At 51.2% G+C, this 21,904-nt stretch overlaps 1 protein-coding gene and 1 non-coding gene across 2 annotated transcripts; one reads left to right on the forward strand and one right to left on the reverse strand.

Moving 5' to 3' along the window:
* The first annotated feature begins 244 nt into the window (after positions 1 to 244).
* Positions 245 to 325, forward strand: TRNAL-AAG (transfer RNA leucine (anticodon AAG)). The gene has a single exon. It is a non-coding gene; the product is annotated as a tRNA-Leu (tRNA).
* A 126-nt stretch (positions 326 to 451) lies between these two features.
* Positions 452 to 1,955, reverse strand: LOC109745105 (uncharacterized). Its single transcript, XM_020304243.3, has one exon. It carries the CDS (start codon positions 1,838 to 1,840, stop codon positions 800 to 802), a length of 1,041 nt encoding a protein of 346 aa, XP_020159832.1. The 5' UTR covers positions 1,841 to 1,955; the 3' UTR covers positions 452 to 799.
* Between the last annotated feature and the right edge of the window lie 19,949 nt (positions 1,956 to 21,904).

Here is a 21,904-nt window from a genome sequence, read left to right on the forward strand (position 1 = left end):
GGCCACTGGACTGGCCCTGTTTAACTAGCACTTTTCAGATGCATGCAAATTTCTCCTCGTATACAGAGCACCTCTTCTTGCAGATGGGAGTTTTTCTCTCTAGTTTACGGCTAATGGTTTTCCCTTAGCCGTCAATGATACGATGGTAGTTTCATTGTCAGGTGTAGAGGTTTGTGGCCTGATGGGAGTTACCTGGGATCACGTACTATAGTTTAGGAAGCACACGTGGAAATTAAGTACAAATGATCAGATGGCCGAGTTGGTCTAAGGCGCCAGATTAAGGCTCTGGTCCGAAAGGGCGTGGGTTCAAATCCCACTCTGGTCATATTCTTTTTTTTGTTCAATCTAAAAATAGAGACGCGCAGTAGTACTTTTTTTTCCCACGGAAATAAGAGACATACAGTACTTTTTCCCCCATGGAAATCAAGAGTGCACGCATCAGAGACATGCATTGACCAGCTACTAAAACGAGTTGCCACGATTTACTACTGCTTCATATACAAGGATCAAACCGCTCACATACGAGTTGCCACGATTTACTACTGCTTCATATACAAGGATCAAACCGCTCACATTGCTGTCAAACCAAGAAAGGTTCAGATAGCACACCCACACACTACAGCACTACCTATTCCTATCTTACAGACAAGGTGGCCATGCCGTTCTCAGTCTTGAACAAAAGACTGAGAAATGAAGCAAGAAGAGACCTGCGGAGGCTAAAGCTAAACACATCCGTACTCGCCATGCGCACACGACAACCTTAATTCTAGAGCATTATTCACTACTAGTGCAGATAAACTTAAGCAGATAAGTTGGCCTTCTTGTTCTTCCTGTTCAGTGCATCCTGAAGAAGAAACGCGAGATGGAAGCCCACGATGCTCACCACGGCGATGGGTATCATTGCCCAGGCCGGGATGCAGGAGTGCAGCCAGCCGAGATAGCCGCCGGACGGCTCGCACGCAGCAGCCGGCCCGTCGCCGCCGTCCAGCTTCTGTCGCAGGTGGCTCGGCAGCAGCACGGCGTCGACGACGTACACGGCGAGGGGGGCCTCTTCGGACACCGTTTTGGTCACCCTGACCCAAGCGCGTCTCCCGCACGACGGCCACAGCCACACCGTGTCCCCGTCGTCGCGGAGCGTGATGGCGTGGCTCTTGTTGGTGGCCGCGTCGGTGGCCAGCGAGTTCACCGACACCCAGTCGAATGCCTGGAACAGCTTCCTGCTGTAGGTGGTCGCCGCGCCGTGGTACAGCAGGACGGCGAGCCGGTCGTCGGCGCCGAGGCCTCGGAACTTGGGCTCGAACTCGGCGAGGGCCTTGTCTTCGGGGCAGAACACCGTGAGACCGCCGGCGCCCGCGACGCGCTCCCGGAAGAGCTGGCCCGCGTTCCCCGTCTCGGCGACGAGGCGGGCGAAGCGGCCGCAGGCGCCGCCCGTGGAGATAACGTCCGTGAACGCCCGCTCCTCCGGCGCGTCGGACGCGTGCCCACGGCCCGAGTCGTCGATGCCTCGGAACTCGAGCCGGGCCTCTTCGCCGGCCTCGTCGTCGTCCGCGGTGACATCGGCGGCCATGAACACCGGCTCCTCCGGCGCGAAGGACGCGTGCGCACGGCCGGAGTCGTCGATGCCTCGGAACTCAGCCCGGGGCACTTGGCCCGGCTCGTCGTCGTGCGTGGAGATATCGGCGATGAGCACCGGCTCCTCCGCCGCGACGGACGCTCGCCCACGGCCTGGGTCGTCGATGGCTCGGAGCTCGAGCGGGGGCAGCCCCGCCTCGTCCTCGCCGCCCGCTGCAGCACCCCCAGAGACGACGAGCAGAAGAACGAGCAGAAAAGGTGCGGCCATCGCGCCGGCACCGGCACGACTGCACCAAGAGAGCGTGAGGGAGGGGAGTTGCTGAGTGGATACTGGCAGACTGGCCGCGAGGCTGGTAGTTGCAGACTTGCAGTGCAGTGTAGGGGGCGTGGCCGCGAGGATGGAGTATTTATACACGGTGAAGGAGGCTGTGAGGCATAGGAATTGCGAGGAAGGAGCTCCATGGTCCGGAAGGGAGTGAGCAAGAAAAGAATAAAGGCAAGGTTACGTGTCGGTCGCCCATAGGGTAGAGAAGCTCTACCCCCAAGCGCGTTTTGGGAACGTATCTAGTTATTTTTGTTTTGAATTCTTTTTGTTATTTTTGTATATCTCACATAATGTTTCAAATTTTGTTTTGAATTCTTTTTACAACATACATTATTGTTGTGTCGATGCTCTAATTTTTTTCTGGATTTTTCGAATATTTTTTTAATGTGCAACGGGGACCGGTGCACCGGTAGCACCAATTGCCCCGGTGCACCAGATACACAATTGTGTCGATGTGTCTTGGTATAATTAAGGTTACTTCTGTGTTTAGGGTTTAGGGGACGTGAAATGACTAATGTCGTTCCTTCCTAAGGTCGTTCAGCACACCGCGATGCACAAGTGCACCAAGAGAGCGCGAGAGAGGGGAGTTGCTGAGTGGCTACTGGCTATGGCTAGCTAGGCTGGTAGTTGCAGACTAGTGCAGTGTAGGGGGTGTGGCCGCGTGGGTGGAGTATTTATACACGGTGAAGGAGCCTCGCCTGTGAGGCATAGGAATTGCCAGGTAGGAGCTCCATGGTACGGAAGGGAGGGAGCGAGGAAGAAAGGAATAAAGGCAAGGCTATACGTGTCGGCCGCCCATAGGGTAGAGAAGCTTTACCCCAAGCGCGTTTTGTTTCCTAGTAACTTCATGCCGTCGCCACTACGAGTGAATGAAGTCAGCACAACGACTTCGTCGGTGTGTCTTGTAGTCTTGGTATAATTAAGGTTACTCCAGGGTTTATGATTTATGGTTTAGAGAACATGAAATTACTAATGCTATTCCCTTGTAAGGTCGATCAGCACACTGCGACCATAATAGTTTCCCACACGACATCACCAGCAGGTACGTGTTTTCCCGGATCCACTCGAGTTCGAGCCGGAGCACTTAGCCGGCCTCGTCGTCGTCCGTGGAAACATCGGCCATACACCGGCACCTCCGGCGCGTCGGACGCGTGCCCATGCCTGGTAGTAACAGACCTAAGGTGTGTGATAACACTCGATGTAACGCGGCCGGCCTCTCACAGGAGTAACTGTTACATTGCCGTAGTAGATTGTAGTAGGTACACTGGTTGGCTCCAACCTTTGGCAGGGGATCAGAAATGGAAAGAAATTATACAACACAAAGCAAAAGGCTTGTTGTATGCAATGACGCGCAAAATAACACGGGAGCATGTGTAGATGTACTGTATGAGATTATGATTGCACGATATATTGCTCTTCGTACATAGACATGTATATATGATGTACAAAGGTGGGCTACGGACCTCAACTATACAAGGAATTAGGAGGCGGACCCAACACACAACATGCACATAACACATATACTCAACACCCCCCGCAGTCGAAGCGGCACTGCGGCTGACGCAAAGACCGGACCGGAACTCCTCAAATGACGCCGTAGGCAAGCCCTTGGTCATGATATCGGTAAATTGTTGGAAAGTAGGGACGTGTAAAACACGAATATGGCCAAGGGCCACCCGTTCCCGAACAAAATGAATATCCAACTAAATATGCTTGGTCCATCGATGATGCACCGGGTTAGCGGAGAGGTAGACTGCCGAGACGTTGTCGCAGTAGACCACCGTGGCACGGTCAATAGGGCAAGAGAGCTCCTGAAGCAGCTGGCGAAGCCACGAACACTCGGCGACGGCGTTGGCCACCGCACGATACTCAGCCTCAGCACTGGAACGAGAGACCGTAGGCTGCCGCTTGGACGACCACGAGATGAGTGAGGGTCCAAGATAGACACAATAGCCCGAAGTGGAGCGACGAGTGTCAGGGCAGCCCGCCCAGTCTGCATCGGAGTAGGCGGTGAGGGCGGTGTCGGCGGAGGCGTGAAGCATGACGCCAAGATCCATAGTGCCACAGATATAGCGGAGAATCCGCTTGACGGCAGCCCAGTGAACGTCTCGAGGAGCATGCATATGAAGACACACCTGCTGCACGGCATACTGGATCTCCGGTCGAGTCAGAGTGAGGTACTAGAGAGCACCAACGATAGACCGATAGAAAGCAACATCCGAAGCAGGAGAACCATCCGTGGCAGAAAGCTTAGCCTTCGAATTACCAGGCGTAGCGGCGGGCTTGCAGTTAAGCATGCCGGCGCGCTCCAGGAGCTCGTGAGCGTACTTCCACTGATGAAGAAAGAAGCCATCCGGACGGCGCACCACCTCGACACCGAGGAAGTAGTGCAAAGGACCCAAGTCCTTGATGGCAAACTCAGCGCGAAGACGAGCCGTGAGCTGACTGAGGAGACCAGCCGTACATGCCGTCAGGATGATGTCGTCGACATAGAGCAGCAAGTAGGCCGTGTCAGAGCCATGATGATAGATGAAGAGCGAGGCGTCCGAGCGGGTAGAGCGGAACCCAAGCTGGTGGAGAAACGCTGCGATGCGCTGGTACCAAGCGCGCGGAGCCTGCTTGAGTCCGTACAAGGACCGCGAAAGCAGGCACACGTGGTCGGGAAGCGCTGGATCAACAAACCCGGTGGGCTGCTGGCAGAAGACCTGCTCCTCGAGGTGACCATGAAGGAAGGCGTGGGAGACGTCCAGTGCACCGGCCAAGCACGGGAGACCGCAAGGTGGAGAACCGTGCGTATCGTGCCGGGCTTGACGACCGGAGCGAAGGTGTCGGTGAAGTCGATGCCAGCACGCTGTCGGAAGCCACGAACGACCCAGCGCGCTTTGTAGCGATCAAGGGTACCATCAGGACGGAGCTTGTGTTTAAAGACCCACTTCCCGGTAATCACGTTGGCGTGCCGGGGACGGGGAACAAGCTGTCACGTCCGGTTGCGCAACAGGGCGTCAAACTCCTCTTGCATCGTAACCATCCAGAGCGGGTCACGAAGAGCGGCTCGAACGGAGGACGGCAACGGCGATGGCTCAGAGGTGGACGCCGCATGGATGTAGTCATCCGAGGCGTAGCGCGAGCTCGGGCGAAAAACGCCCGTACGGGATCGGGTGACCGGACCGGCCACATGCGCCGGTGGGGCCGCGGGCGCGGGGGGGGGGGGGGGGGGGCGCAGGCGCCGAGGGGGCCGCGTGCGCCAACGTCGGGGGCGCCGCGGGGGCCGCAGGCGCCAACGTCGGGAACGCCGGGGGCGCCAGCGCCGTGGCTGTAGGAGGCGCCACATGCGGGGGGCACGCCTCAAAGCCAGGGGCGGGCCAAGAGAGGCGCGCGAGCGCCCTGGGAGGGGCGTCGAGGAGCCTGCGTCACCAGTGGCGGGAGGAACAGCCGGGGGTACCTGGTGAAACGGAAACACATGCTCATCAAAGTAAACGTGTCGAGAAGTGAACACACTGTGGGAGACGGGATCGTAGCATCGATATCCCTTGGAGTTGGAGGGGTAGCCGATGAAGATGCAAGCGACAGATCGAGGTGCAAGCTTGTGAGAAGCAGTGTCGGCAGTGTTGGAATGGCAAAGGCACCCAAAAATACGCAAGTCGTCATAAGACGGGGGCGTACCAAAGAGAAGAAGATGAGGTGCGTAGTTCCACCGTGGGTGGCAGGGTCTAATGTTAAGAAGAAGTGATGCTGTGGCGAGTGCGTCCGGCCAGAAACGAGGCGGCACGTTGGCATGAAAGAGGAGCGTGCGAGCGCAGTCATTCAGAGTGCGAAGGACGCATTCGGCTCAACCGTTCTGCTGTGAAGTGTACGGGCATGTGAGGTGGAAAACTGTGCCGTGATGCGACAAAAAGGTGCCGAAAGCGAGGTTGTGGAACTCTTTTCCATTGTCCGACTGAAGCGCAAGGATGGGACACCCAAACTGCGTGCGGACATAGGAGTAAAAGGCCATCAAGGTAGAGAGTGCATCCGACTTTCTGCGCAAAGGAAAAGTCCACACATAATGAGAATAATCATCAAGAATGACCAGATAATATAAATAACCCGAGTTACTGGGAACCGGAGAAGTCCACACATCGCTATGAATCAACTAAAAAGGAAAAGAAGCAATGGTGGTGGAATTACTAAACGGCAGGCGAACATGTTTACCGACTCGACAGGCATGACAAGTATGATCCTCGAACTTATTGCAACTGAAACTGAAACTCCTAAGAATATGACGAAGTGTGACGGGGTTGGGATGACCCAGCGAGTGTGCCAGAGATCGACGCCAGCGGAGAGAGCAAGCGGTGCGGGGGTGGTGGATGAAGGCGAGTGCACCGGATAGAGCTCGTCGGGGCTGTCACATCGGTGAAGTATCATCCTAGTTCGAGCGTCTTTAACACAAAAACCAAGCTCGTCAAATTCAACGGTAACAGGATTTTCATGAGTGAAACAACGAACGAAAATGAGATTCTTAATAAGATGAGGGGACACAAGTATGTTAGACAAAGATAATGGAGTAGAAGTAGAAGGAAAATAAGTGTGCCCAACATGTGTGATAGGAAGTGTGGAACCGTCGCCGACAATGATGCGGCGGTTGGTGGAGACAGGAGTGAAGAAGGCAAGGTTACCAGGATGAGCAAACATGTGAGTCGTAGCACCGATGTCGATGTACCAATCACCACCTCCAGTGTAGTTGTTCGGCGTAGTAGCGGCATGCAGCCCGGTGAGGAGCACAGGGTCCCAGGGTGCCGGCGGCAGGGCCGGCGAGGGGTCGGAGACGCCATGGGCAAGCCGTAGCCGCCGCTCAACGACGGCGGTGGGTACGCTCCATACAGCCCCGGCTACAACTGCGGTGCCGGGTAGGACGGATGGCCGGCCGGAAAAACCTGCGGGCCCGCTGACAGATGCTGCAGATGCTGGGCGCCGTCTGGCTGCTGCCCAGCGGGCGAGTGCTGGCCCGCTGACGACCCCCACCAGTACCCGGGAGACTCGTACGCAGGCGGAGCCCCGTACGCAGGCGGAGACCCGTACGTGGAAACGGGCGCGTCGTAGGTGACGGGCGCCCATATGGCGGCGCCTCGCCGTAGGGCGCTGACGGCGGACAGGCCTGGTGACGCCATTGCTGGTCCGACGGCGGCGATCGGCGCGGTTAGGCGGCAGCAGCAGGAGGCTTCGGTGACACGGATGGCTTCAGTGATGCGCGCCCACAAGCTACCGGCGGCCGATTACTTCCGGCCGATCGAGCGTATACGGGGAGATGCATGTACACCACTTGCACCTTGATTGATTCACTTGGAATTGACTCACGTAAATAGCAAAGGACCAAGCATCTGGATCAATTCCTTCGAGCTAGCTAGCTTGCACTATCCCACAGTATGTACGTATACGCTAGGAGCCGCCGAAAATTGATCGATTCGATCTCGCCGTCGCCGAGACACAAACACGCGGGTCACAAGATTGGATTGCCACGCGCCCGGGGAGTAGCAAGCAGAGCAAGTAGCATCGGAAGCAGCGGGCGGGCGGGGCTGGCTAGCGGGAGGAGAGAGGGATGGGCGGCGGCTGGCTAGCGGGCTGGATCAATGGGGCGCGAGGGGTAGCAGGTGCGTGGCTGGATGGATGGATCGCGGCTGGCTCGGGCTAGCGAGCGCGCGGGCTGCTACCGGCGCGGAGGGCGCGCGAGCGGCGGGGGCGGAAGCGAAAAAGAAAACCTAGAAAACTGATACCATATATGAGATTATGATTGCACGATATATTACTCTTCGTGCATAGACACGTATATATGATGTACAAAGATGGACCACGGACCTCAATTATACAAGGAACTAGAAGGCAGACTCAATACACAATATGCACACAACACATATACTTAACCGGTACTGCATACGTGAGACGAGTAGGGTTTTCCCCTGCTGCCTGCCATGGTCACATGGCACCGCGTGAAAGGAGGTACGGCAATTTCGCAGCAATTTCCTTACCACCGGCAACGCGAAGCAAAGCTCCCTGCGTATACGGATACGGAGGTAGACTCGTGCAAATATGGCAAACTTACATCGCTGGTGATAACTGTTAGAGTAGTCATTATGGTATACGACTTCTAGTCCAAGTCAGTTTTGTACCCCTACCCCAAGTCGGTTTGTACCCTCTTATATACTCTTGTATGCCGCACCAAATCATCAATAAGCAACAGTTTTATTCAGCTTTCATGGTATCAACTACCGGTCCCAGGGTTTAGGGTATGGCTCCGCCAACGCCAGCGCCGCCGCCGCCCTGCTACTTCGAGCGCCGGGCCGCACTCATCGCCAAGGCTGCCAACGCCGCGGCCGCTTCTCTCTCGGCCCTCACCATAGCTCCACAAAACTACCCTGCACCCATCCTCGCCGCACCAATATCTCTTGCTAACACAATCTCCGACGTCAGCCCCTACATCCCCATAGTTCTTGATCTCGCCGCCCACAACTACTACCATTGGAGACATCTCTTCGATCTCCACCTCGGCCGCTACAACCTGCGCTCGCATGTCGCCGTCAACTGTCTTCCCCGCCCCGACGATCCGCAATGGTTGAAAGACGATCTCGCGATCGTCCAGTGGTTCTACACCCGCATCACCACCGAGATCTTAAACATGCTCGATCACGACGGCGCCACCGCTGCCAACATCTGGCACTCCCTCCGTCAGCTCTTCCAAAGCAACACCGACGCTCGGAAAAACGCTCTCCACACCGAGCTTCGCAATATGGTGCAAGGAGACGCCCCGGTGAACCTGTTCTGCCAGCGCGTTAAGACCATTGGTGATGAGCTCCGCAAACTCGGCGATACAGTTAGCGACTCACAGCTAATCAATATCGTCGTCGTCGGCCTCAGCGAAGACTTTGACAAGCAAGCCTCGTTCATACCGATGATACGGCCCCCTCCTACCTTCGCTGAAGTTCGTTCCTTGCTACAACTCGCGGCGAAAACACAAGCTCGCAAGGACTCTCGCCCCAAGGTCTTTCATGCTGCGGCTCGTCCTCCTCTGTCGTCTACACCAGCGCCGCCTTCCAAGCCGGCTCCTGCCGCCGGGCCGTCCGCATCGTCATCTGTTCAACCGCCCCCAGGCTGGCGTCCTAGTCCGAACTACCATGGCAAAAACCCTATCTACAGGCCGCCGTCGACTCATTCGGTTCCGCCTACGACATCACCAGCACCGAGTCCTGCACCACCCACCAGTGCTCCATCTGCGGTTGCATGGCGGCCTCCTCATGATCCTTGGACGGGGCTTGTTCAAGCATGGCCCATGCCCTGGTCCGCTCCGTCCACCCTCGGTGCTCCGCCGGCATACTCAGGTGCCTGGCAACCCGGCCTTCGGCCGCCTACTGGTGCTCCCGGGGTTCTCAACCCCCGACAGCCGGCCAATGCCTACCACGCCGCCCCGACATATGGTCCTTATGGTCATTACACCACCGACGGCGGCGCCTACTGTTGGGAATCGTAGCATAATTTTAAAATTTTCCTACGTTCACCAAGATCCATCTATGGAGTATACTAGCAACGAGGGGAAAGGAGTGCATCTACATACCCTTGTAGATCACGAGCGGAAGCATTCCAATGAACGTGGATGACGGAGTCGTACTCGCCGTGATTCAAATCATCGATGACCGAGTGTCGAACGGACGGCACCTCCGCGTTCAACACACGTACGGTGCAGCGACGTCTCCTCCTTCTTGATCCAGCAAGGGGGAAGGAGAGGTTGATGGAGATCCAGCAGCACGACAGCGTGGTGGTGGATGTAGCGGGATGTCGGCAGGGCTCCGCCGAGCTTCTACGAGAGAGAGAGGTGTAGCAGGGGAGGAGGGAGGCGCCCAAGGCTGTCATACTGCTGCCCTCCCTCCCCCTTTATATAGGCCCCCTGGGAGGGGGGGCGCCGGCCAGGAGCCCATCTAGATGGGGGGCGGCGGCCAGGGGGGGATACTTGCCCCCCAAGGCAAGTGGGGCGCCCCCCCACCCTAGGGTTTCCAACCCTAGGCGCAGGGGGAGGCCCATGGGGGGCGCCCCAGCCCACTAAGGGCAGGTTGCCCTCCCACTTCAGCCCATGGGGCCCTCCGGGATAGGTGGCCCCACCCGGTGGACCCCCGGGACCCTTCCGGTGGTCCCGGTACAATACCGATAACCCTCGAAACTTTCCCGGTGGCCGAAACTTGACTTCCTATATATAATTCTTCACCTCCGGACCATTCCGGAACTCCTCGTGACGTCCGGAATCTCATCCGGGACTCCGAACAACTTTCGGATTTCCGCATACTCATATCTCTACAACCCTAGCGTCACTGAACCTTAAGTGTGTAGACCCTACGAGTTCGGGAGACATGCAGACATGACCGAGACGCCTCTCCGGTCAATAACCAACAGCGGGATCTGGATACCCATGTTGGCTCCCACATGTTCCACGATGATCTCATCGGATGAACCACGATGTCGAGGATTCAATCAATCCCGTATACAATTCCCTTTGTCAATCGGTATGTTACTTGCCCGAGATTCGATCGTCGGTATCCCAATACCTTGTTCAATCTCGTTACCGGCAAGTCTCTTTACTCGTACCGCAATGCATGATCCCGTGACCAACGCCTTAGTCACATTGAGCTCATTATGATGATGCATTACCGAGTGGGCCCAGAGATACCTCTCCGTCATACGGAGTGACAAATCCCAGTCTCGATCCGTGCCAACCCAACAGACACTTTCGGAGATACCCATAGTGCACCTTTATAGTCACCCAGTTACGTTGTGACGTTTGGCACACCCAAAGTACTCCTACGGTATCCGGGAGTTGCACGATCTCATGGTCTAAAGAAAAGATACTTGACATTGGAAAAGCTCTAGCAAACGAAACTACACGATCTTTTATGCTATGCTTAGGATCGGGTCTTGTCCATCACATCATTCTCCTAATGATGTGATCCCGTTATCAACGACATCCAATGTCCATAGTCAGGAAACCATGACTATCGGTTGATCAACGAGCTAGTCAACTAGAGGCTTACTAGGGACACGTTGTGGTCTATATATTCACACATGTATTACGATTTCCGGATAACACAATTATAGCATGAATAATAGACAATTACCATGAACAAAGAAATATAATAATAACCATTTATTATTGCCTCTAGGGCATATTTCCAACAGTCTCCCACTTGCACTAGAGTCAATAATCTAGTTACATTGTGATGAATCGAACACCCATTGCGTCCTGGTGTTGATCATGTTTTGCTCTAGGGAGAGGTTTAGTCAACGGATCTGCTACATTCAGGTCCGTATGTACTTTACAAATATCTATGTCTCCATTTTGAACACTTTCACGAATGGAGTTGAAGCGACGCTTGACATGCCTGGTCTTCCTGTGAAATCTGGGCTCCTTCGCAAGGGCAATAGCTCCAGTGTTATCACAGAAGAGAGTCATCGGGCCCGACGCATTGGGATTCACACCTAGGTCGGTAATGAACTCCTTCATCCAGACTGCTTCCTGTGCTGCCTCCGAGGCCGCCATGTACTCCGCTTCACATGTAGATCCCGCCACGACGCTTTGCTTGCAACTGCACCAGCTTACTGCTCCTCCATTCAAAATATACACGTATCCTGTTTGTGACTTCGAGTCATCCAGATCTGTGTCGAAGCTAGCGTCGACGTAACCCTTTACGACGAGCTCTTCGTCACCTCCATAAACGAGAAACATATCCTTAGTCCTTTTCAGGTACTTCAGGATATTCTTGACCGCTGTCCAGTGTTCCATGCCGGGATTACTTTGGTACCTTCCTACCAAACTTACGGCAAGGTTTACATCAGGTCTGGTACACAGCATGGCATACATAATAGACCCTATGGCCGAGGCATAGGGGATGACACTCATCTTTTCTCTATCTTCTGCCGTGGTCGGGCATTGAGCCGTGCTCAATTGCACACCTTGCAATACAGGCAAGAACCCCTTCTTGGACTGATCCATATTGAACTTCTTCAATATCTTGTCAAGGTATGTACTCTGTGAAAGGCCAATGAGGCGTCTTGATCTATCTCTATAGATCTTGATGCCTAATATATAAGCAGCTTCTCCAAGGTCCTTCATTGAAAAACACTTATTCAAATAGGCCTTTATACTTTCCAAGAATTATATATCATTTCCCATCAATAATATGTCATCCACATATAATAAGAGAAATGCTACAGAGCTCCCACTCACTTTCTTGTAAACACAGGCTTCTCCATAAGTCTATGTGAACCCAAACGCTTTGATCATCTCATCAAAGCGAATGTTCCAACTCCGAGATGCTTGCACCAGCCCATCGATTGAGCGCTGGAGCTTGCATACTTTGTTAGCATTCTTAGGATCGACAAAACCTTCCGGCTGCATCATATACAACTCTTCCTTAAGGAAGCCGTTAAGGAATGCCGTTTTGACGTCCATCTGCCATATCTCATAATCATAGTATGCGGCAATTGCTAACATGATTCAGACGGACTTCAGCTTCGCTACGGGTGAGAAAGTCTCATCGTAGTCAACCCCTTGAACTTGTCGATAACCCTTAGCGACAAGTCGAGCCTTATAGATGGTCACATTACCATCCGCGTCTGTCTTCTTCTTAAAGATCCATTTGTTTTCTATGGCTCGCCGATCATCGGGCAAGTCAGTCAAAGTCCATACTTCGTTTTCATACATGGATCCTATCTCGGATTTCATGGCTTCTAGCCATTTGTCGGAATCCGGGCCCGCCATCGCTTCTTCATAGTTCGAAGGTTCACCGTTGTCTAACAACATGATTTCCAGGACAGGGTTGCCGTACCACTCTGGTGCGGAACGTGTCCTTGTGGACCTACGAAGTTCAGTAGTAACTTGATCCGAAGCTTCATGATCATCATCATTAACTTCCTCCCCAGTCGGTGCAGGCACCACAGGAACATTTTCCTGCGCTGCGCTACTTTCCGGCACGGAAGGGGTGACTATCACCTCATCAAGTTCCACTTTTCTCCCACTCAATTCTTTCGAGAGAAACTCCTTCTCTAGAAAGGACCCGTTCTTGGCAACGAAGATCTTGCCTTCGGATCTGAGGTAGAAGGTATACCCAATGGTTTCCTTAGGGTATCCTATGAAGACGCATTTCTCCGACTTGGGTTCGAGCTTTTCAGGTTGAAGTTTCTTGACATAAGCATCGCATCCCCAAACTTTTAGAAACGACAGCTTAGGTTTCTTCCCAAACCATAATTCATACGGTGTCGTCTCAACGGATTTCGACGGAGCCCTATTTAAAGTGAATGCGGCAGTCTCTAAAGCATAGCCCCAAAATGAGAGCGGTAAATCGGTAAGAGACATCATAGATCGCACCATATCCAATAGAGTGCGATTACGACGTTCGGACACACCATTTCTCTGAGGTGTTCCAGGCGGCGTGAGTTGTGAAACTATTCCACATTTCCTTAAGTGTGTACCAAACTCGTGACTTAAATATTCTCCACCACGATCTGATCGTAAGAATTTTATTTTCCTGTCACGTTGATTCTCAACCTCACTCTGAAATTCCTTGAACTTTTCAAAGGTTTTAGACTTGTGTTTCATTAGGTAGACATACCCATATCTACATAAGTCATCAGTGAGAGTGAGAACATAACGATATCCTCCGCGAGCCTCAACACTCATTGGACCGCACACATCGGTATGTATGATTTCCAATAAGTTGGTTGCTCGCTCCATTGTTCCGGAGAACGGAGTCTTGGTCATCTTACCCATGAGGCATGGTTCGCACGTGTCAAATGATTCGTAATCAAGAGACTCCAAAAGTCCATCTGCATGGAGCTTCTTCATGCGCATGACACCAATGTGACCAAGGCGGCAGTGCCACAAGTATGTGGGACTATCGTTATCAACTTTACATCTTTTGGTATTCACACTATGAATATGTGTAACATCACGTTCGAGATTCATCAAGAAAAAACCATTAACCAGCAGGGTATGACCATAAAACATATCTCTCATATAAATAGAACAACCATTATTCTCGGATTTAAATGAGTAGCCATCTCGAATTAAACGAGATCCAGATACAATGTTCATGCTCAAAGCTGGCACTAAATAACAATTATTGAGGTTTAAAACTAATCCCGTAGGTAGATGCAGAGGTAGCGTGCCGACGGCGATCACATCGACCTTGGAACCATTCCCGACGCGCATCGTCACCTCGTCCTTCGCCAGTTTCCGTTTATTCCGTAGTTCCTGTTTTGAGTTACAAATATGAGCAACCGCACCGGTATCAAATACCCAGGAGCTACTACGAGTACTGGTAAGGTACACATCAATTACATGTATATCACATATACCTTTGGTGTTGCCGGCCTTCTTGTCCGCGAAGTATTTGGGGCAGTTCCGCTTCCAGTGACCACTTCCCTTGCAATAAAAGCACTCAGTCTCAGGCTTGGATCCATTCTTTGACTTCTTCCCAGTAACTGGCTTACCGGGCGCGGCAACTCCCTTGCCGTCCTTCTTGAAGTTCTTCTTACCCTTGCCCTTCTTGAACTTAGTGGTTTTATTCACCATCAACACTTGATGTTCTTTTCTGATCTCCACCTCCGCTGATTTCAGCATTGAATATACCTCAGGAATGGTCTTTTCCATCCCTTGCATATTGAAGTTCATCACAAAGCTCTTGTAGCTTGGTGGAAGCGACTGAAGGATTCTGTCAATGACCGCATCATCCGGGAGATTAACTCCCAGCTGAGACAAGCGGTTGTGCAACCCAGACATTCTGAGTATGTGCTCACTAACAGAACTATTCTCCTCCATTTTACAGCTGAAGAACTTGTCGGAGACTTCATATCTCTCGACCCGGGCATGAGCTTGGAAAACCATTTTCAGCTCCTCGAACATCTCATATGCTCCATGTTTCTCAAAACGCTTTTGGAGACCCGGTTCTAAGCTGTAAAGCATGCCGCACTGAACGAGGGAGTAATCATCAGCACGCTGCTGCCAAGCGTTCATAACGTCTTGGTTCTCTGGGATTGGTGCTTCACCTAGCGGTGCTTCTAAGACATAATCTTTCTTGGCTGCTATGAGGATGATCCTCAGGTTCCGGACCCAGTCCGTATAGTTGCTGCCATCATCTTTCAGCTTGGTTTTCTCTAGGAACGCGTTGAAATTGAGGACAACGTGGGCCATTTGATCTACAAGACATAGTGTAAAGATTTTAGACTAAGTTCATGATAATTAAGTTCATCTAATCAAATTATTTAATGAACTCCCACTCAGATAGACATCCCTCTAGTCATCTAAGTGAAACATGATCCGAGTTAACTAGGCCATGTCCGATCATCACGTGAGACGGACTAGTCAAGATCGGTGAACATCTCCATGTTGATCGTATCTTCTATACGACTCATGCTCGACCTTTCGGTCCTCCGTGTTCCGAGGCCATGTCTGTACATGCTAGGCTCGTCAAGTCAACCTAAGTGTATTGCGTGTGTTCCGAGGCCATGTCTGTACATGCTAGGCTCGTCAACACCCGTTGTATTCGAACGTTAGAATCTATCACACCCGATCATCACGTGGTGCTTCCAAACAACGAACCTTCGCAATGGTGCACAGTTAGGGGGAACACTTTTCTTGAAATTATCATAAGGGATCATCTTACTTACTACCGTCGTTCTAAGCAAATAAGATGCAAAAACATGATAAACATCACATGCAATCAAATAGGGACATGATATGGCCAATATCATTATGCTCCTTTGATCTCCATCTTCGGGGCACCATGATCATCTTCGTCACCGGCATGACACCATGATCTCCATCATTGTGTCTTCATGAAGTTGTCACGCCAACAATTACTTCTACTTATATGGCTAACGCGTTTAGCAACAAAGTAAAGTAATTTACATGGCGTTATTCAATGACACGCAGGTCATACAAAATAATAAAGACAACTCCTATGGCTCCTGCCGGTTGTCATACTCATCGACATGCAAGTCGTGATTCCTATTACAAGAATATGATCAATCTCATACATCACATATATCATTCATCACATCTTCTGGCCATATCACATCACATAGCACTTGCTGCAAAAACAAGTTAGACGTCCTCTAATTGTTGTTGCAAGTTTTTACGTGGTTTGTAGGTTTCTAGCAAGAACGTTTCTTACCTACGTATGACCACAACGTGATTTGCCAATTTCTATTTACCCTTCATAAGGACCCTTTTCATCGAATCCGTTCCGACTAAAGTAGGAGAGACAGACACCCGCTAGCCACCTTAGCAACTAGTGCATGTCAGTCGGTGGAACCTGTCTCACGTAAGCGTACGTGTAAGGTCGGTCCGGGCCGCTTCATCCTACAATACCGCCGAAACAAGATACGACTAGTAGCGGCAAGAAGAATTGGCAACATCAACGCCCACAACTGCTTTGAGTTCTACTCGTGCATAGTAACTACGGATAGGCCTGGCTCATGATGCCACTGTTGGGAATCGTAGCATAATTTTAAAATTTTCCAACGTTCACCAAAATCCATCTATGGAGTATACTAGCAACGAGGGGAAAGGAGTGCATCTACATACCCTTGTAGATCGCGAGCGGAAGCGTTCCAATGAACGTGGATGACGGAGTCGTACTCGCCGTGATTCAAATCACCGATGACCGAGTGCCGAACGGACGACACCTCCGCGTTCAACACACGTACGGTACAGCGACGTCTCCTCCTTCTTGATCCAGCAAGGGGGAAGGAGAGGTTGATGGAGATCCAGCAGCACGACGGCGTGGTGGTGGATGTAGCGGGATGTCGGCAGGGCTCCGCCGAGCTTCTACGAGAGAGAGAGAGGTGTAGCAGGGGAGGAGGGAGGCGCCCAAGGCTGTCATACTACTGCCCTCCCTCCCCCTTTATATAGGCCCCCTGGGAGGGGGGGCGCCGGCCAGGAGCCCATCTAGATGGGGGGGGCGGCCAGGGGAGGATACTTGCCCCCCAAGGCAAGTGGGGCGCCCCCCCACCCTAGGGTTTCCAACCCAAGGCGCAGGGGGGAGGCCCATGGGGGGCGCCCCAGCCCACTAAGGGCTGGTTGCCCTCCCACTTCAGCCCATGGGGCCCTCCGGGATAGGTGGCCCCACCCGGTGGACCCCCGGGACCCTTCCGGTGGTCCCGGTACAATACCGATAACCCTCGAAACTTTCCCGGTGGCCGAAACTTGACTTCCTATATATAATTCTTCACCTCCGGACCATTCCGGAACTCCTCGTGACGTCCGGAATCTCATCCGGGACTCCGAACAACTTTCGGATTTCCGCATACTCATATCTCTACAACCCTAGCGTCACTGAACCTTAAGTGTGTAGACCCTACGAGTTCGGGAGACATGCAGACATGACCGAGACGCCTCTCCGGTCAATAACCAACAGCGGGATCTGGATACCCATGTTGGCTCCCACATGTTCCACGATGATCTCATCGGATGAACCACGATGTCGAGGATTCAATCAATCCCGTATACAATTCCCTTTGTCAATCGGTATGTTACTTGCCCGAGATTCGATCGTCGGTATCCCAATACCTTGTTCAATCTCGTTACCGGCAAGTCTCTTTACTCGTACCGCAATGCATGATCCCGTGACCAACGCCTTAGTCACATTGAGCTCATTATGATGATGCATTACCGAGTGGGCCCAGAGATACCTCTCCGTCATACGGAGTGACAAATCCCAGTCTCGATCCGTGCCAACCCAACAGACACTTTCGGAGATACCCATAGTGCACCTTTATAGTCACCCAGTTACGTTGTGACGTTTGGCACACCCAAAGTACTCCTACGGTATCCGGGAGTTGCACGATCTCATGGTCTAAAGAAAAGATACTTGACATTGGAAAAGCTCTAGCAAACGAAACTACACGATCTTTTATGCTATGCTTAGGATCGGGTCTTGTCCATCACATCATTCTCCTAATGATGTGATCCCGTTATCAACGACATCCAATGTCCATAGTCAGGAAACCATGACTATCGGTTGATTAACGAGCTAGTCAACTAGAGGCTTACTAGGGACACGTTGTGGTCTATATATTCACACATGTATTACGATTTCCGGATAACACAATTATAGCATGAATAATAGACAATTACCATGAACAAAGAAATATAATAATAACCATTTATTATTGCCTCTAGGGCATATTTCCAACACCTACTACACACCTCAGCCGGCCCTGCTCCCGACGCCACCCCCGCCACAGCCGGCCAATGCCTACTACACTCCCCAGCCGGCCCTACCGCCTTCACCATCGTATCCGCCGGCACTGCTTCCGACGCCACCCTCACCTGCGACGCCGAGCTGGGATCAAGCTGCCTTTCTCCAGGCCATGAATAACTTTGCTGCACAAGGAAACTCAGGTACGGATTGGATCTTTGATTCAGGGGCCTCTAGTCATATGTCTGCATCTAGTAATTGGTTATCTTCTTGCACTAAATCTCCTTTCCCTTCCATTTTCCTTGGAGATGGATCATCTATTCCTATATATTGTGTTGGTCAGGCTCAACTTCCCTCTTCCACCAAACCACTTTTACTTCGCGATGTTCTAGTTGCACCCGCCCTCATTAAAAATCTTATCTCTGTTCGCCAATTTACTTGCGACAATCTAGTTTTGGCTGAATTTGACCCTTTTGGTTTATCTGTGAAGGATTACCTGACCAAGGCCGAGATCGCTCGCTTCAATAGCTCCGGTGATCTTTATTCACTTAATGGAGTTCCTGCCGCCACCCCTCCAACATCCATGCTGGCCTCCGTCGATCTCTGGCATCATCGCTTGGGCCATCCCAACCCCGCTGTCTTAGCTTCTATGCTTAGTGAATTTACCATACCATGTAATAGGGACTCTCATAATTCTGTGTTTTGTGAGTCTTGTCAATTAGGCAAACATGTGCGTCTTCCCTTTAGTTCCTCTAGTTCTTGTAGCACTTATCCCTTTGAATTAATACATTGTGATTTATGGACCTCTCTCATTGCAAGTGTTTCGGGTTTTAAATACTACCTTGTTATCCTAGATGATTTCACCCACTTTGTCTGGACTTTTCCTCTACGTAACAAATCCGAGGTCCATTCTCTTTTCCTTAATTTTCAACGCTATGTGTCTGTTCACTTCTTCCTCCCAATTCGCTTTATCCAATGTGACAATGGTCGCGAGTTTGATAACATTAAAAATCATACTTTCTTCTTACAACATGGCATCCTGCTTAGGTTCTCATGTCCCTACACATCCCCTCAAAATGGTAAAGCAGAACGCTCTCTTCGCACCCTCAATGATATAGTTCGCACTCTCCTCATTCAATCATCTATGCCTCCCAAGTTTTGGGCTGAAGCCCTACACATGGCCACCTTCCTTCTAAATATTCGACTTTCTAAAACTAAACCCAACACTACTCCCTATTATTCCCTCTTTCTTTCCCACCCCGACTACTCCGCGGTTCGTGTTTTCGGCTGTCTCTGTTTTCCCAATGCCTACGCCACTTCTGCAAATAAATTGTCACCACGCTCTATCCCATGTGCTTTTCTCGGCTTCTCTGACGAGCACAAAGGCTATCGCTGTCTCGACCTTCACACCGGACACGTTCATGTCTCTCGTCATGTCACGTTTGCTGAGCACATTTTTCCTTTCTCACAACGCACTACTACACCATCCAACACCCCTAGCTCCGCAAACACCCCCTCTCCCCGTCCTTTTCAACTATATACTCCACTACCTGCCGAACACAACTTATCACCACCACCATTAACACCCACCATAGCCAATCCCAACCATACACTCACCCCACCCGAGACGTCCCCAACACCCCCGGCCCCTACTCCCACTCCACCACCCAGCCCTACTCCTTCGCCCGACTCTTCCGCTGCGCCGGACTCACCAGTACCCACCTTACCCCCTCGTGCTATTCCTACAGCAGCCCCGATTAATGATCATCGCATGCGTACTAGGGCCAAATCAGGATTTCATCAACCCCAAGACCGCCTAAACCTTCATACCTCCGTATCTCTCACTTCTCTTCCAAAGAATTACCAAACTGCTCTCCTTGATCCCAATTAGGCCGCTGCCATGCAAGAAGAATATAATGCTTTACTTCAAAACAACACCTGACAACTTGTTCCTCGTCCTCCCAATACAAATATTGTTTCTGGCAAATGGATTTTTCACCAAAAGTTCCACTCCGATGGGAGCCTCTCACGATATAAAGCCAGGTGGGTTTGTCGTGGCTTTTCTCAGCAACAAGGAATTGATTACGAAGAAACCTTCTCTCCTGTTGTTAAACCTAGCACCATTCGCACCGTTCTTAGTGTTGCTGTCTCCTCTTCATGGCCCATTCACCAACTTGATGTTAAAAATGCTTTCCTCCATGGTTCCCTTCAAGAAACTGTCTACTGCCAGCAACCTCTGGGTTTTGAAAATCCATCCTTTCCAACTCATGTATGTCTTCTTCAGAAATCTCTCTACAGTCTTAAACAGGCCCCACGAGCTTGGTTTCAACGCTTCTCCTCCTTCATTCAAACAATAGGCTTCACTCCATCTCTCTCCGACACCTCTCTTTTTGTGTATCATCAAACTTCTGACACTGCCTATTTACTTCTATATGTAGATGATATCATTCTTACCGCCTCCTCTCAAAAGCTCTTAGATCATATTGTCTCTCTTCTTAGATCTGAATTTTCTATGACTGACCTAGGACTCCTTCATCATTTCTTAGGCATTGCTGTTGTTCGAGATTCCTCCAGCCTTTTTCTTTCCCAACGCCAGTATATTCTTGATCTTCTTAATCGTGCTGGTATGCTTGACTGTCAATCATCTCGCACTCCTGTCGATACTAGTTTTAAACTTTCGGCTACCGGTGAACCCTTTTCCGATCCTACTCTCTATCGTAGCCTAACAGGTGCTCTCCAATATCTCACCATTACTCGTCCTGAAATATCTTTTGCTGTTCAACAAACATGTCTCTATATGCATGATCCCCGGGTTCCTCACTATAATCATGTTAAACGCATTCTTCGGTATTTAAAAGGAACTCTCAATCATGGTCTCCACCTCAATAATTCTTCTCCAAACTCGCTTACCGCATACTCTGATGCAGACTGGGCTGGTTGTCCTGACACTCGAAGGTCCACTTCCGGTTTTTGTGTTTTTCTTGGTAACAATTTGACTTCTTGGTCTTCGAAAAGACAGGTTACAGTCTCACGTTCGTCGGCCGAGGCTGAGTATCACGCTGTGGCACATGCCGTTGCAGATACAATCTGGATTCGGCAGTTACTCTCCGAGCTACACAGGCCTATTGAGCAGGCCACTATTGTCTACTGTGACAACATATCAGCAGTCTACATGACCAGCAATCCAGTTCAACACCGACGCACAAAGCATATTGAGATTGATATTCATTTTGTTCGTGAAAAGGTTGCTCTTGGTCAGGTTCGGATGCTTCATGTTCCCTCTACGGCTCAGTTTGCTGACATTTTCACCAAGGCACTGCCTACTAAGCCGTTTCAAGATATCTGTTTCAGTCTCAACGTCGTCGAGCCTGCCGTTGATACTACGGGGGATGTTAGAGTAGTCATTATGGTATACGACTTCTAGTCCAAGTCAGTTTTGTATCCCTACCCCAAGTCGGTTTGTACCCTCTTATATACTCTTGTATGCCGCACCAAATCATCAATAAGCAACAGTTTTATTCAGCTTTCAATAACTCAAGACCGATACTTAGGAAATGGAGACGCTCTTGTACTAGCTTTCACTTCGTGCCTTCGTTGTTAAGCGATTGTTTACTTTTGCAAATATGTGAAATCCCAAGTTTGGAAAAATGTTTTGAACTAAATTACTTTATAAGATGAATCGAAAGATGCAACGAGGTCGGCTGACAGCATATACGGCGAGCAGAAACGGAGGGGTCATCGACGAGGGAGAGAGGAGTTGTTGAGTGGCTACTGGCAAGCTGGTAGCAGCAGT

Source organism: Aegilops tauschii, chromosome 2 (assembly GCF_002575655.3).
Source record: "Aegilops tauschii subsp. strangulata cultivar AL8/78 chromosome 2, Aet v6.0, whole genome shotgun sequence".
NCBI lineage: Eukaryota > Viridiplantae > Streptophyta > Magnoliopsida > Poales > Poaceae > Aegilops > Aegilops tauschii.